We start from the raw sequence: 14123 nt of genomic DNA, 5'->3' as shown, positions 1-14123 counted from the left end.
ATGGTGATACCTCACCAGGTCACTAGAGGTCAATCCTAGACAAGGAGCATGTTTATAAGAGACTTTAATGTAACAGTAATACTCCATCAAGTCACTAGAGGTCAGTATTAGACAAGAAACATGCTCAAAGAGGAGCTGTATTATTATTATTATTATTATATTTATTTATACCCCACTTTATCTCCCCAATGGGGACTTTACTCTTATGGTAATACCTCATCAGGTCACTAGAGGTCAGTGTTGGGGAAGAAACATGCTCAAAAGGGAGATTTACTCTCATGGCAATACCACAACATGTCACCACAGGTCAGTCTTGGAAAAGTGTATGCTTAGGAGAGAGACTTCAGTCCCATGAAACTATAAGGATCATGAGATATCTGTGTTGGACAAAGAACGTGCTCAGAAGGGAGGCTTCAACTCATGGGAATATGAGATAATACCCCATGAGGCCACTACAGGTGTGTATTAGACAAGGGGCGTGCTCAGAAAGGAGATTTCAATCTCAAGGAACTATGAGGCAATGCCTCATCCAACCACTAGAGGTCAGTGTTGGACAAGGAGCATGCTTATAAAAGAGGCTTTAATTTAATGGTAATATCCCATCAAGTCAATAGAGGTCAATGTTAGACAAGGAGCATGCCTAGAAGAGATGTTTAATTTAGTGGTAATACCACATCAAGTCACTAGAGGTCAGTGTTAGACAAGGAGCATGCTTAGAAGAGATACGTTAATTCAGTGGTAATACCTCATCAAGTCAATAGAGGTCAGTGTTAGACAAGGAGCATGCTTAGAAGAGACGTATAATTTAGTGGTAATACCCCATCAAGTCACTAGAGGTCAGTGTTAGACAAGGAGAAACTTAAAAGAGATGCTTTAATTTAGTGGTAATATCTCATCAAGTCACTAGTGGTCAGTGTTAGACAAGAAGCAAGCCTAAAACAGATGCTTAAATTCAGTGGTACAGTAGAGCCTCACTTATCCAACATAAACGGGCCAGCAGAAACTTGAATAAGCAAATATCTTGGATAATAAGGAGGGATTAAGGAAAAGCCTATTAAACATCAAATTTGGTTATGATTTTACAAATTAAGCACCAAAATATCATGTTATACAACAAATTTGACAGATAAAGTAGTTCAATATGCAGTAATGTTATGTTGTAATTACAGTATTTACGAATTTAACACCTAAATATCATGATATATTGAAAACATTGACTACAAAAATGGCTTGGATAATCCAGAGGCTTGGATAAGCGAGGCTTAGATAAGTGAGACTCTACTGTAATGCCATGCTAAGCATGCCTAGAAGAGATGTTTAATTTAGTGGTAATACCCCATCAAGTCACTAGAGGTCAGTGTTAGATAAGAAACACACTCAAAGGGGAACTTTACTCATAGAATCATAGAATCATAGAATAGTAGAGTTGGAAGAGACCTCAAGGGCCATCTAGTCCAACCCCCCGCTAAGAAGCAGGAAATCGCATTCAAAGCACCCCCGACAGATGGCCATCCAGCCTCTGCTTAAAAGCCTCCAAAGAAGGAGCCTCCACCACGGCCCGGGGGAGAGAGTTCCACTGCCGAACAGCCCTCACAGTGAGGAAGTTCTTCCTGATGTTCAGGTGGAATCTCCTTTCCTGTAGTTTGAAGCCATTGTTCCGTGTCCTAGTCTGCAGGGCAGCAGAAAATAAGCTTGCTCCCTCCTCCCTATGACTTCCCCTCACATATTTGTACATGGCTATCATGTCTCCTCTCAGCCTTCTCTTCTGCAGGCTAAACATGCCCAGCTCTTTAAGCCTCTCCTCATAGGGCTTGTTCTCCAGACCCTTAATCATTTTAGTTGCCCTCCTCTGGACGCTTTCCAGCTTGTCAGCATCTCCCTTCATCTGCGGTGCCCAAAACTGGACACAGTATTCCAGGTGTGGTCTGACCAAGGCAGAATAGAGGGGGAGCATGACTTCCCTGGATCTAGACGTTATTCCCCTATTGATGCAGGCCAAAATCACATTGGCTTTTTTAGCTGCCGCATCACATTGTAGGCTCATGTTTAACTTGTTGTCCACGAGGACTCCAAGATCTTTTTCGCACACACTGCTGTCAAGCCAGGCGTCCCCCATTCTGTATCTTTGATTTCCATTTTTTCTGCCGAAGTGAAGTATCTTGCATTTGTCCCTGTTGAACTTCATTTTGTTAGTTTCGGCCCATCTCTCTAGTCTGTCAAGATCGTTTTGAATTCTGCTCCTGTCTTCTGGAGTGTTAGCTATCCCTCCGAGTTTGGTGTCATCTGCAAACTTGATGATCGTGCCTTCTAACCCTTCGTCTAAGTCGTTAATAAAGATGTTGAACAGAACCGGGCCCAGGACGGAGCCCTGCGGCACTCCACTTGTCACTTCTTTCCATGATGAAGACGACGCATTGGTGAGCACCCTTTGGGTTCGTTCGCTTAGCCAATTACAGATCCACCTAACCGTAGTTTTGTCTAGCCCACATTTTACTAGTTTGTTTGCCAGAAGGTCGTGGGGGACTTTGTCGAAGGCCTTACTGAAATCTAGATATGCTACATCCACGGCATTCCCTGTATCGACCCAACTCGTAACTCTATCGAAAAAAGAGATCAGATTAGTCTGGCATGACTTGGTTTTGGTAAATCCGTGTTGACTATTAGCAATGACCGCATTTGTTTCTAAGTGTTTGCAGACCACTTCCTTAATGATCTTTTCCAGAATCTTGCCTGGTATTGATGTGAGGCTGACCGGACGGTAATTGTTTGGGTCGTTCTTTTTTCCCTTCTTGAAGATAGGGACCACATTCGCCCTCCTCCAATCTGCTGGGACTTCTCCTGTTCTCCAAGAACTCTCGAAGATGATTGCCAGTGGTTCTGAAATAACTTCCGCTAGTTCCTTCAATACTCTTGGGTGTAGCTGATCTGGCCCTGGGGACTTGAATTCGTTTAGAGTGGCCAGGTGTTCCTGGACAACTTGTTTCCCTATTTGGGGTTGGATTTCCCCCAATCCTTCGTCCATTCCATGTTGCTGAGGTTGAAGATGGCTTTCTTTTTGTGAGAAGACCGAGGCAAAGAAGGCATTAAGCAGTTCTGCCTTTTCCCTATCCCCTGTCACCATCACCCCATCTACTCCTTGCAGTGGCCCTATCGCCTCCTTTTTCTTCCTTTTTCTACCAACATAAGCAAAAAAAACCTTTTTTGTTGTTTTTTATGTCCCTGGCAAGCCTGAGCTCATTTTGCGCTTTAGCCTTGCGAACCTTTTCCCTACAGGAGTTACTCTCCCTACTCTCATGATAATACCCCATCAGGTCTCTAGAGGTCAGTGTTACATAAAGAGCATGCCCAGAAGAGAAGATTCAATGTCATGAGACCACAGAGAAGGCAAAGGAGATCTTCAAAGCTGTGTGTGTACTTATTCTTATTCTATGAGACACTCACGGTGAGGCACCTCGCCTTGGGCAGGCACAGCGCCCTGAAGGACGACCGGCATGAGGGCCTGGCGGATGGCCGTCTCCCAAGCCTTCGCTTGCTCCAGGCTGTCCCCGCCATGCTGGTTGCTACTGGGAACGCCGTTCTCCCCAACGTAGTAGGTGGCTTTGGCCGTGATGATTTCGAAGCAGTGAGGGTTGGCTCCGGAGGGCAGCAAGGAGAAGTCTTGGGCAGCCTCGATCGCCAAGATCTCTGACAAAGGAATCTCCTACAAGAAAGACACCGAATCAACTCCCCATCACAACTTTCCAATGATGCCGGCGTAATACGGATTTAATATATTCCTGCAGCACCACAGAATCCTTTGTTTATTAGGAAATTGAAATGTACTGTATATACTCGAGTATAAGCCTAGTTTTCAGCCCTTTGTTTAAGACTGAAAAAGCCCCCCTCAGCTTATACTCAGGTGAGGGTCCTGGTTGGCTTATATTTGGGTCAGATTATACTTGAGAATATATGGTACATTTATTATTTTTCTCTATTATTATTGGTATTATCACATTTATTGTTTTTCTCTATTATTGGTGCTACTATTACATTTATTTTACTCTATTTTTATAATTATTAATAATACATTAATTATTTCACTCTGATCTTATTATTATTACTATTATTGCATTCATTATTTTACTCTATTATTACATGTACAGTAGAGTCTCACCTATCCAACGTTCTGGATTATCCAACGCATTTTTGTAGTCAATGTTTTCAATATATCATGATATTTTGGTGCTGAATTCGTAAATACAGTAATTACTACATAGCATTAATGTGTAATGAACTACTTTTTCTGTCAAATTTGTTGTATAACATGATGTTTTGGTGCTTAATTTGTAAAATCATAACCTAATTTGATGTTTAATAGGCTTTTCCTTAATCCCTCCTTATTATCCAACATATTCGCTTATCCAACATTCTGCCGGCCCGTTTCTGTTGGATAAGTGAGACTCTACTGTATTACATTTATTATTTTTCTCTATTATTGTTACTACTATTACATTTATTTTACTCTATTTTTATTATTAATACATGTATTATTTCACTCTGATCTTATTATTATTACTATTATTGCATTTATTATTTTACTCTATTTATTATTACATGTATTATTTTCCTGTATTTATTATTATTATTATTATTATTATTATTATTATTATTATTACATGTATTATTTTACTATATTATTATTAAAAGGATACATAAGCACATTTACATTGAAGAAGATGAAAATAATGATTTGATCAGAGTTGGACAGTCTTATCTTAAATTTGAGCTTTATGTAAATATTCAAAAACATTTAAACTACTGATGCCTCAATTAATGTAGTTTTATTGGTATCTATTTTTCTTTTTGAAATTTACTGCTCTTGGCTTATACTGGAATCAATGTTTTCCCAGTTTTTTTGTGGTAAAATTAGGTGCCTTGGCTTATATTCGGGTCGGCTTATACTTGAGTCAGAGCCCGTCCAACAATGAGGCGAATTAAGCGGTCGCTTCGGGCGCAAAACATACGGGGGTGCAGTCGAGACTACTTTTTCTGTTGATTTGTTGTAAAACATGATGTTTTGGTGCTTAATTTGTAAAATCTTAATGTAATTTGATGTTTAATAGGCTTTTAATTAATCCCTCCTTATTATCCAACATTTTCGCTTATCCAATGCTTTTATTTTTCAATGATTGGTTTGGGGGGAGGCGCCAAAATTCTGTTCGCCTACACTTGAAAAATACCTAGGGCCGGCTCTGACTTGAGTATATACGGTATATATTTTAAGGAGAGGAAGGACAAGATTCCCCCAAGAGCCCCCCCCCCCACACACACACACACACAAAACAACCTTAAATTCCCATCCACCCTTAAATACCACCAGAAAACAGAACATCTTACCTTGTAGTAGCGACTGCTGGTGTTGTTCTGGAAAAGAGTGAGGCATTTGCTGTCCAGACGCCAGTAGTGACGTTTCCGCTGCAGAATGAGAAGAGGGCGAGTGCCGTTGTAGAGGAAGAAAGAGGAAACCGGGACATTTTAATAGCAGCTGGGAAAGTGGGATGGCGGAGGACTAAATACGGCCCTTCCCTTGCAAACCATGGACATCGGAGGCAAATGCCCCAACCGCACTCACCAGCGTGTCCTTATTGCTGAAATGGACCACCCAGCCTTCCTTCAAGGCCGTGCTGGACTTGCGGGTGGTCTGGCGCACCGACTGGACCACTCGCATCAAAGGGATGTAGCCCATGGAACTGGGGAGACAAGGATGAGACAAACATCCATCAAAGACCCGGGAGACTTAAAAATGCTACTGGAAGTGTGAAAACGAATGGTAAAAAGTCACATTGGTGGGCGGATCTCTTTGAAACTCCCTCCTAAACTATCTTTGCACTTCCAACTAGTTGTCACACTGCCAGTAGCATTTTAAAATGAATTTCCTTTGTTCAAAGCTTTGTCTGACTTCCATTATTAATTCCAATGAGTTTAATCTGAGGGGGAGGGGAACCATCAACTGAGATATCAGCTTTTAAAGTGTGTATACATATTTTTGGAACACCCTGTATTTATATATAGCTGTTCGTGTCTGTGTGGCCGAACTTCAATCTAAAGAGCCTTCCTGATTCGGAACAAACCATTGTTATATATATTTACTGAATTTTCATATAACATGAAAGAATTTTTTTTTTAAATAATTATCCATCGAAAGTGGGAGAACAATATTTTTTATAGAAAAGTAGGAAAGATAAGAGAAAAGGGAAAAACAAATAGTAAAAAAAAGGTAAAAAGAGAGAAAGAGAATTTTTTAAAAAAATAACAAAAAAAAAGATTTTTTTTTTAAAAAAATTGTGGACTGCCATCTTGCTCTTGCTGTTCCTTAAGTTCATTCATAATTAATATCCCATTGTAATAATACTGTGTCCCCTTCGTCCTCTTCTAATCTTGGAAATAATAAACTTCAACAGATGAGATCTAATTTTGCCTGTTTTAAATAGTCTTTGACTAGGTCCCAATTAGTTTCTTTCTTAGGTAATCCTTGATTTATAGAAGTGCAGAGTTTAAAAAAGGGATTCAGTCGGTGCTCTGATGAGGCACAGGGAAGATTGATCCTAGGTTGAGGGGATCAAGGAGACTCAATTGTTCATTTTTGAGTCGGTTTAAAATAGGTTTGGTGACTTATTTAATGTAGTCTGTGTCCTGGTAAGGAACAGAGAATCTGTGATCGTATATCACAGGGTGACTGCGGTTTAAAAGTAGCAGAGGAAGAAGTTCTAACTACTTTAAGTAAAAGAAATGACACTTTAGGGAGTTTGACTCATCTCATTCTAGTATTGTAACTGTTAATAAAAGTGCCCCTAAGTGAGAAACAACACTTTGTAACCACTAAGCTCTGTGCCTGAATAAACTTGTTATTGTTCCTCCAACATCTAAGCCTCTGTCGCATATATTATAAACCAAGTTGCGTTACCATCTAAAGCAGGGGTCCCCAAACTTTTTAAACAGGGGGCCAGTTCATGATCCTTCGGACCGTTGGAGGGCCGGACTATAGTTGGCCACCGAGCAATAATAATTAATAACAACAACAACAGCAACAACAAAAATAAGAATAATTAAAAAGAGGGTTGGAAGAGACCCTTTGGGCCATTGAATCCAACCCCCTTCTGCCTTTGTGCACCAAAAGCACAAGCAAAGCACCCCTGACAGATGGCCACCCAGCCTCAATGTTAATAATAATAATTAATAATAATGTGTTGTCGAAGGCTTTCATGGCCGGGATCACAGGATTGTTGTATGTCTTTTGGGCTGTGTGGCCATGTTCCAGAAGTACTCCCTCCTGATGTTTCGCCCACAGCTATGGCATCTCTGAGGATGCCTGCCATATATGTGGGCGAAACGTCAGGAGAGAGTACTTCTGGAACATGGCCACACAGCCTGAAAGACATACAACAACCCAATAATAATAATGATAATAAAGAGGGTTGGAAGAGACCCCTTGGGCCATTTAGTCCAACTCCCTTCTGCCTTTGTGCACCAAAAGCACAAGCAAAGCACTCCTGACAGATGGCCACCCAGCCTCAATGTTAATAATAATAATAATAATAATAATAATAATAATAATAATAATAATAATAATAATAGGGTTGTAAGAGAAGAAGAGACCCCTTGGGTCATTTAGCCCAGCCCCCTTCTGCCCTTGTGCCGTGGGGGCCGGATAAATGCCTTCGATGGGCCGCATCCGGCCCCCGGGCCTTAGTTTGGGGACCCCTGATCTAAAGTGAATAAGAAGAAGAAGGAATTTTTTTTAAAAGGTCTCCTCTCTGAGTCTTTGGTGGTTGCATCTTCACAAACTGGTGGCAGTTGTTATACATTCTTCACAAATTGGTGATAGCGGTGGGATAAAAAGATTCCCCCTGCCTGAAAGAACCTTAGTCGTTCTTAGTCCTTTACAGAAGGGTTTAAAAGAAGTAGATGGGAAATTACCTCCACAAGAAGAAATTTTGGAAGGAGAATGTAAATTGAAATGGCTCCCGGGGAGGGGGGGACAGAGGTGAAAAGAAACAGCATACAAGATATATATATTTATATAGTTGATGCAATGAATTAAGAGTGAAATATTAGAGTATTGAAGGTATTGATGTATGGATGTATTTTAAGAAAACTAATTAAAATTTTTTTAAAAAAACTTCCACTAGAGGTTGCTTCTGAAAGAGAAGCAAGAAGGCCAACTCAGCTGTGGAAGGAACCTTCTTTCGGGGTCTTAAGAAAGGGTCAGTTTTAAGGTCACGGCCTCTGCTCACCCCCGGGATTTGCTGAGGTCATCGGCATCCTCTCCCATCCGCAGGTCGTTCTCCGAATGGGATCCGGGGATGATCCCGGAGTCGTCCGATTCATCCATCAGGGAATTCTTCTCGGCCTCGCTCAGGTCGCTGGGCTCCTCCATCGTAACATCTGGGGAGAGAAACAGAGGAAAAGTCCATATAATGTACCTAAGAATAAATAAAATCACAATTCTCCATTGAGCAATCAGCCATTAATAGTCCTTTGGTGTATCTACACTGTAGGATTAATGCAGTTTGGCATCACTTTAACTCCTATGGAATCATAGGAGTTGCAATTTTAGTTTGGAAAGGCACCAGAACAGACCGCAAAGGGTACAGACCATGTGAAACTACAACTCCCATGACTCTATAGCATTGATCCATGGAGAAGTTGCATCAATGGACTTATAACTCTGCGATCTGGAGAGATGCAGTCCCAAAAAACAGAAACTTCCTCAAGAAACTGCAGTTTTTCTCATTACTAAACCTTTAATCTGTGTATTTTAATGCGCATTTTATAGAAATACTTAATATATATCTTTTATAGAATTATAATAATAATCATAATCATCATAAGAAGGTTGTTGATGTTGGTTGATGTATTTTTATTTTATTTATGCTGTAACCCACCTTGAGCCACAAGGAGAGGCAGGTAAGAAATTGTTGTTGTTGTTATTATTATTCTTCCAACTCGGCAAATATAACCCCACACCATTTCAAAATAAGTTGGTTCTACATTGCCATCTAATGCAGTTCCAAATTGTATTATATGACAGTGTAGATCCAACCAAAGGCCCCATCTGAATCGCTGTATAATGCAGTTTGAAACTGCACAACATGGTCAATGTAAACAGATAAACTGCACTAGAGGAATGACTCTATAATGCCATTTCAAACTGCACTGTCAATGGGCCATAATGGAGCCCCCGGTGGAGTAGTGGGCTAAAGCCTTGTGACTTGAAGGTTGGGCTGCTGATTTGCAAGCTGCCAGGTTCGAATCCCACCCGGGCAGAGCGTGGATGAGCTCCCTCTATCAGCTCCAGCTCCATGCAGGGACATGAGAGAAGCCTCCCACAAGGATTGTAAAAACATCAAAAACACCCGGGCAATGTCCCCTGGGCAACGTCCTTGCAGACGGCCAATTCTCTCACTCCAGAAGCGACTTGCAGTTTCTCAAGTCACTCCTGACATTTAAAAAAAGGGCCATAATGCCGTAATCACCTACCACTTCCGTTGAAGAGCGTCTCTCCAAGGCAGTCGTTGGGCACCCGGGTGGCACAGCGCTTGTGGCAGTTGAATTTGCAATCTGGGAAGAAAGCATCAACAGGATTAGGAAGCAACAGGGTTAGGGTTTCCGGTTATACGCATCTGAAAAAGTCCCATCCATCCACAATGGATTGCCCCTTCTGCATCCCTTGGCTTCCCACTTATTGATGTGAACTTAGGTAACACACCGGGCCAAGGAGGAGGTGCAAGACACCATGTTGGCCACCAAGTTGGACTTATTTGATGGATTAATAACAGTCCTGCCAGGCATGTACACTCCAAGGATTTTGGGAATCTCACCCCAAAATAATAGGTTGTGTTATGGGAAGGGTCTTACTGTACTTCCCCATTATTTGCCTCTGAGTCCGGTGGAAGCTCCTTCCTTGGAAGCTTTTAAACAGAGGCTGGATGGCCATCTGTCAGGGATATTTTGATTGTGCTTTTCCTGCATGGTAGGGGGTTGGACTAGATGGCCCATGTGGTCTCTTCCAACTCTATGATTCTTGCTGAGGATGATGGGAATTGTAGTCCAAGGGGGGACCTCAATGGCCGTAAGGTATGTTAACAGGAAGGGTCTTATTGCACTTTCCATCGAGTATTGCTGGGGGCTATGTGATCTGCAATTCCAGGAAATCACAACAGCCATATTTCCATGGATCAACCATGGTCCTACCAGGAATATACTGTATTCCCCATGGTCTTACTGTATTTTCCTGAAAATGTTGCTGGGTGTTGTGGGAGTTGTAGTCCAAAGAGACCACAATGGCCATAGGTTCCCCCTGGAAGTGAAATCATTCAATGGCTCATCTAGTTTCCTGCCAGGAATGTATATCCCATGAATACAGAGTGTCTTACACAGGCATAGGCAAGGGGAAAAAGGAAAGGGCCATAGACCAGGAATTCTGGGAGCTGAAGTCCAAAACACCTGGAGGGCCACAGTTTGCCAAGGGCCTTCTTCAGGGTCCCATTCGTGAGCCATAGCCAGATCTTCTCCTTATCAGCTTTTCCTTCAATTTTGTCAAGGAACTTTCCATGCAATGTTTTGTTGTTCCAGCTGTCAGCTCTAGTCTTGTACTGGTTTTTTGTCTGCTGTGGTTTGAGAAGTTTCTGATTTTTTACTTCAATCAAAGCAGGTTCTTCACTTTGCTTTACATATTCTGCCAGGGCATGTTCTTCTTCTTTGACTGCTTGTTTGTCTTGTAAGAGTCCTCTGCCCCCTGATCTTCTAGGCAGATATAGCCGGTCAACATCACTGTGAGGGTGCAGTGAATGATGAATGATCATGAGTTTTCTTGTTTTTCTGTCCAAATTGTCCAGTTCCGCCTGTGTCCAGTTTATGATGCCAGCAGTATATCTTATGACAGGTATGGCCCAGGTGTTTACGGCCTTGATGGTGTTGCCTCCATTGAGCTTGTTTTGAGAATTTTTCTGACCCTTAGTGTGTATTCTTTCCTGACCATAGTTTTCACATGTTCATGCTTGATGTTGTCCAGCTGTAATATGCCCAGATATTTATAGGCCTCTGGCTGGTGACACTTTATTGTTTGGCCATTAGGCATATTTATGCCCTCACTTTCAATGATTTTTCCCTTCTTCAATGCCATTGTCGAACATTTGTCCAAACCAAACTCCATGCTGATATCAGTGCTAAAAATTCGGACAGTGTTGGTCAGAGACTGGATTTCTGTTTCTATTTTCCCATACAGCTTCAGGTCATCCATGTACATCATGTATTATTATTATTATTATTGGAAGGGGTCTTACTGTACTTCCCTGTAGGTTATAAATAATAATAATTATTATTATTATTATTAGACAGGGTCTTACTGTACTTCCCTGCAAGTATTGGTGGGTATGATGGAAGTTGTAGTCCAGTGGCCATACTAAGTAGTGCTATTTCCTCAGGTCTTAAAACCACGGCTCACCTTTGCACTGGAGCCCTTGCCGGAAGAGTCCCTTGAGCAGCTTCTTGCAGAACTGGCAGACGGTGGGCCGGGTGTAGGAGTGGATGAGGAAAGTGTGGGGCACCTTGACCTTGGAGAGGAAGAGCTTGTCCAGCTCAATGGGGCGCCCCACGTAGGCTGAGGAGACCCTCCGGCGCGGAAGAAGCTCCACCGAGCTCCGGCTCTGGGGAGACAAACCAGAGTCAGATTATTCCACGGGCACCAGCAAACTCTGGCCCTCCCGGTGTTTTGGACTGCAACTCCCACAATTCCTAACAGCCAATAGGCTGTTAGGAATTGTGGGAGTTGTAGTCCAAAACACCCGGAGGGCCAGAGTTTGCCCATGTCTAGACAGAGAGGATTCACTCACCAAATCGTCGGAGGTGGAGGGCAAGGAGTCAGTGGTGGAAAGGCGCAAGGACTGGGAGTTGGCCAAGGACGTGGAGGAGAGACGTCGCTTCCGAGCTCCACTGCAGTTGTTGGGGATGCTGAAGGCACAGCGCTTGTGGTAGTTCAGCCCACACCCTATGAGAAAAGAGAGCGGCACATGCAAGAATGAGGCTGCGTCCACAGTGTGGAATTAACGCCACATCTCAATGAGATGGGAGTTGTAGTTCGACAAGGTCATTCGCCTTCGCTGCCAAACAGTGTTGGCATTGACTCACCAAATTACAACTCCCAGGACTTCGCAGCATTGAGATGTGGACTCACCAGCAACCTTATTGATGTTATTATATTTATTGTTACAAGTAGGGAAAGGGAAATGTTTCCCCCTGACATTAAGTCTAGTCGTGTCTTAATAAAAATAATCTTAATATATCTTAATTAAAAATAAAAATGTAATAATAAATGATGCCGATAATAATAGTGATAATGATGATAACAATAACCCATAACGATGATCATAATGATAATGGTGATAATAATATATAATGATGATCATAATAATACAGTAGAGTCTCACTTATCCAAGTTAAACGGGCCGGCAGAAGCTTGGATAAGCGAATATCTTGGATAATAAGGAGGGATTAAGGAAAAGCCTACTAAACATCAAATTAGGTTATGATTTTACAAATTAAGCACCAAAACATCATGTTATTCAACAAATTTGACAGAAAAAGTAGTTCAATATGCAGTAATGTTATGTTGTAATTACTGTATTTACGAATTTAGCACCAAAATATCGCGATATATTGAAAACATTGGCTACAAAAATGCCTTGGATAATCTAGAACCTTGGATAAGGGTTTATGTTGGATAACTGAGACTATACAGTAGTTAAAAGTTACATAAAACCATTGAAAACTATTATTATTATCCCACTTTTATCTCAGTGATTGTGAAGCAAAGCGGCTCGCGGAATAGTAAAATGATTCAAACTGCATAGTGCCCCGACTCATACTAACAAAAAGTATTTTAAAAGTTACTTTTTAAAAGTTATTTTTTAAATGTTACTTTTTTAAAAAGTAACTTTCTAGAACAGGTAATGGGGACTGACATGTGCTCCAGGAACTCCAAAACACGCCTTTCTGGTGCCCTATAAAGGGAATAAGGCCAAAGAACAGATATTTATTTTCCAATGCCAGTCCGGAATGATGGTGAGCCTATTAGCTTCCGATTAGGCATTAAACATGGCAGGGAGCTAAACGCCAACCGGTTAATGGGATGCCGGGCCCTGAGGCGAAGGCGAAATGGGGGAAATGGGGCCGCTTAAACATCAGCCGGTTTTCAAGGTCAAAACAATCGGGATGTATGATGTCTAGACTGTAGGTGGATGTTTTGGGGTTATGCAAGGTTACGGATCAAAAATATAGGTTGTATTAACAACAACAACAACGATGATGATGATGATGATAATCGAAAAATCAGCTGATGACCCAAACTGCAGACTGTCCAAAGAAACCGACAAAACCATTGATCATATCCTCAGCTGCTGTAAGAAAATCGCACAGACAGACTACAAACAGAGGCACAACTATGTGGCCCAAATGATTCATTGGAACTTATGCCTCAAGTACCACCTCCCAGCAGTAAAGAACTGGTGGGATCACAAACCTGCAAAAGTATTGGAAAATGAGCACGCAAAGATACTGTGGGACTTCCGAATCCAGGCTGACAAAGTTCTGGATCACAACACACCAGACATCACAGTTGTGGAAAAGAAAAAGGTTTGGATCATTGATGTCGCCATCCCAGGTAACAGGAAAAACAACAGGAAAAACTCAGCCGCTCTCAGGACCTCAAGATTGAACTTCAAAGACTCTGGCAGAAACCAGTGCAGGTGGTCCCGGTTTCACAAAATCCCAAGTCGAACACTTTCCAAGTGTCTAGGACTGTGTGATGTATTTTCCGATGATGCGTGCAGATCCCAGTAGGGTGGCCTTTTGCAGTTGACAGATCGTAATTTTGTCAATGTCTATTGTTTCCAAATGCCAGCTGAGATCTTTTATTATTATTATTATTATTATTATTATTATTATTATTATTAAAGTGTATGAAGAAGAGCACTATATCTTCAAAACCCCAAAGTGGTGGATGCAGACCACGAACAAGTAAAGTGATTCTGGACTACAACTCCCATCCTAGACAATAGCAAAGGATAATGGGAGCTGTACTCCAG

At 41.7% G+C, this 14123-nt stretch overlaps 1 protein-coding gene across 1 annotated transcript in view; it reads right to left on the bottom strand.

The window, feature by feature from the left end:
• The window catches only part of prkd2 (protein kinase D2), a 42468-nt gene that overhangs the window by 13234 nt on the left and 15111 nt on the right, over positions 1 to 14123 (bottom strand). Inside the window, exons 4-10 of the mRNA XM_062962493.1 lie at positions 11874 to 12028; positions 11486 to 11687; positions 9520 to 9600; positions 8274 to 8424; positions 5612 to 5729; positions 5377 to 5454; positions 3442 to 3700 (exon numbers count right to left, since the gene is read on the bottom strand). Of these exons, the coding sequence (XP_062818563.1) occupies positions 3442 to 3700; positions 5377 to 5454; positions 5612 to 5729; positions 8274 to 8424; positions 9520 to 9600; positions 11486 to 11687; positions 11874 to 12028 (1044 nt within the window). The remainder of the gene's footprint in view (positions 1 to 3441; positions 3701 to 5376; positions 5455 to 5611; positions 5730 to 8273; positions 8425 to 9519; positions 9601 to 11485; positions 11688 to 11873; positions 12029 to 14123) is intronic.

The sequence above is a fragment of the Anolis carolinensis genome, unplaced genomic scaffold (assembly GCF_035594765.1).
Source record: "Anolis carolinensis isolate JA03-04 unplaced genomic scaffold, rAnoCar3.1.pri scaffold_10, whole genome shotgun sequence".
Classification (NCBI taxonomy): Eukaryota; Metazoa; Chordata; class Lepidosauria; order Squamata; family Dactyloidae; genus Anolis; species Anolis carolinensis.
Note: the sequence above shows the minus strand (reverse complement) of the source record. Positions and strands in the feature narration are given on the sequence as shown.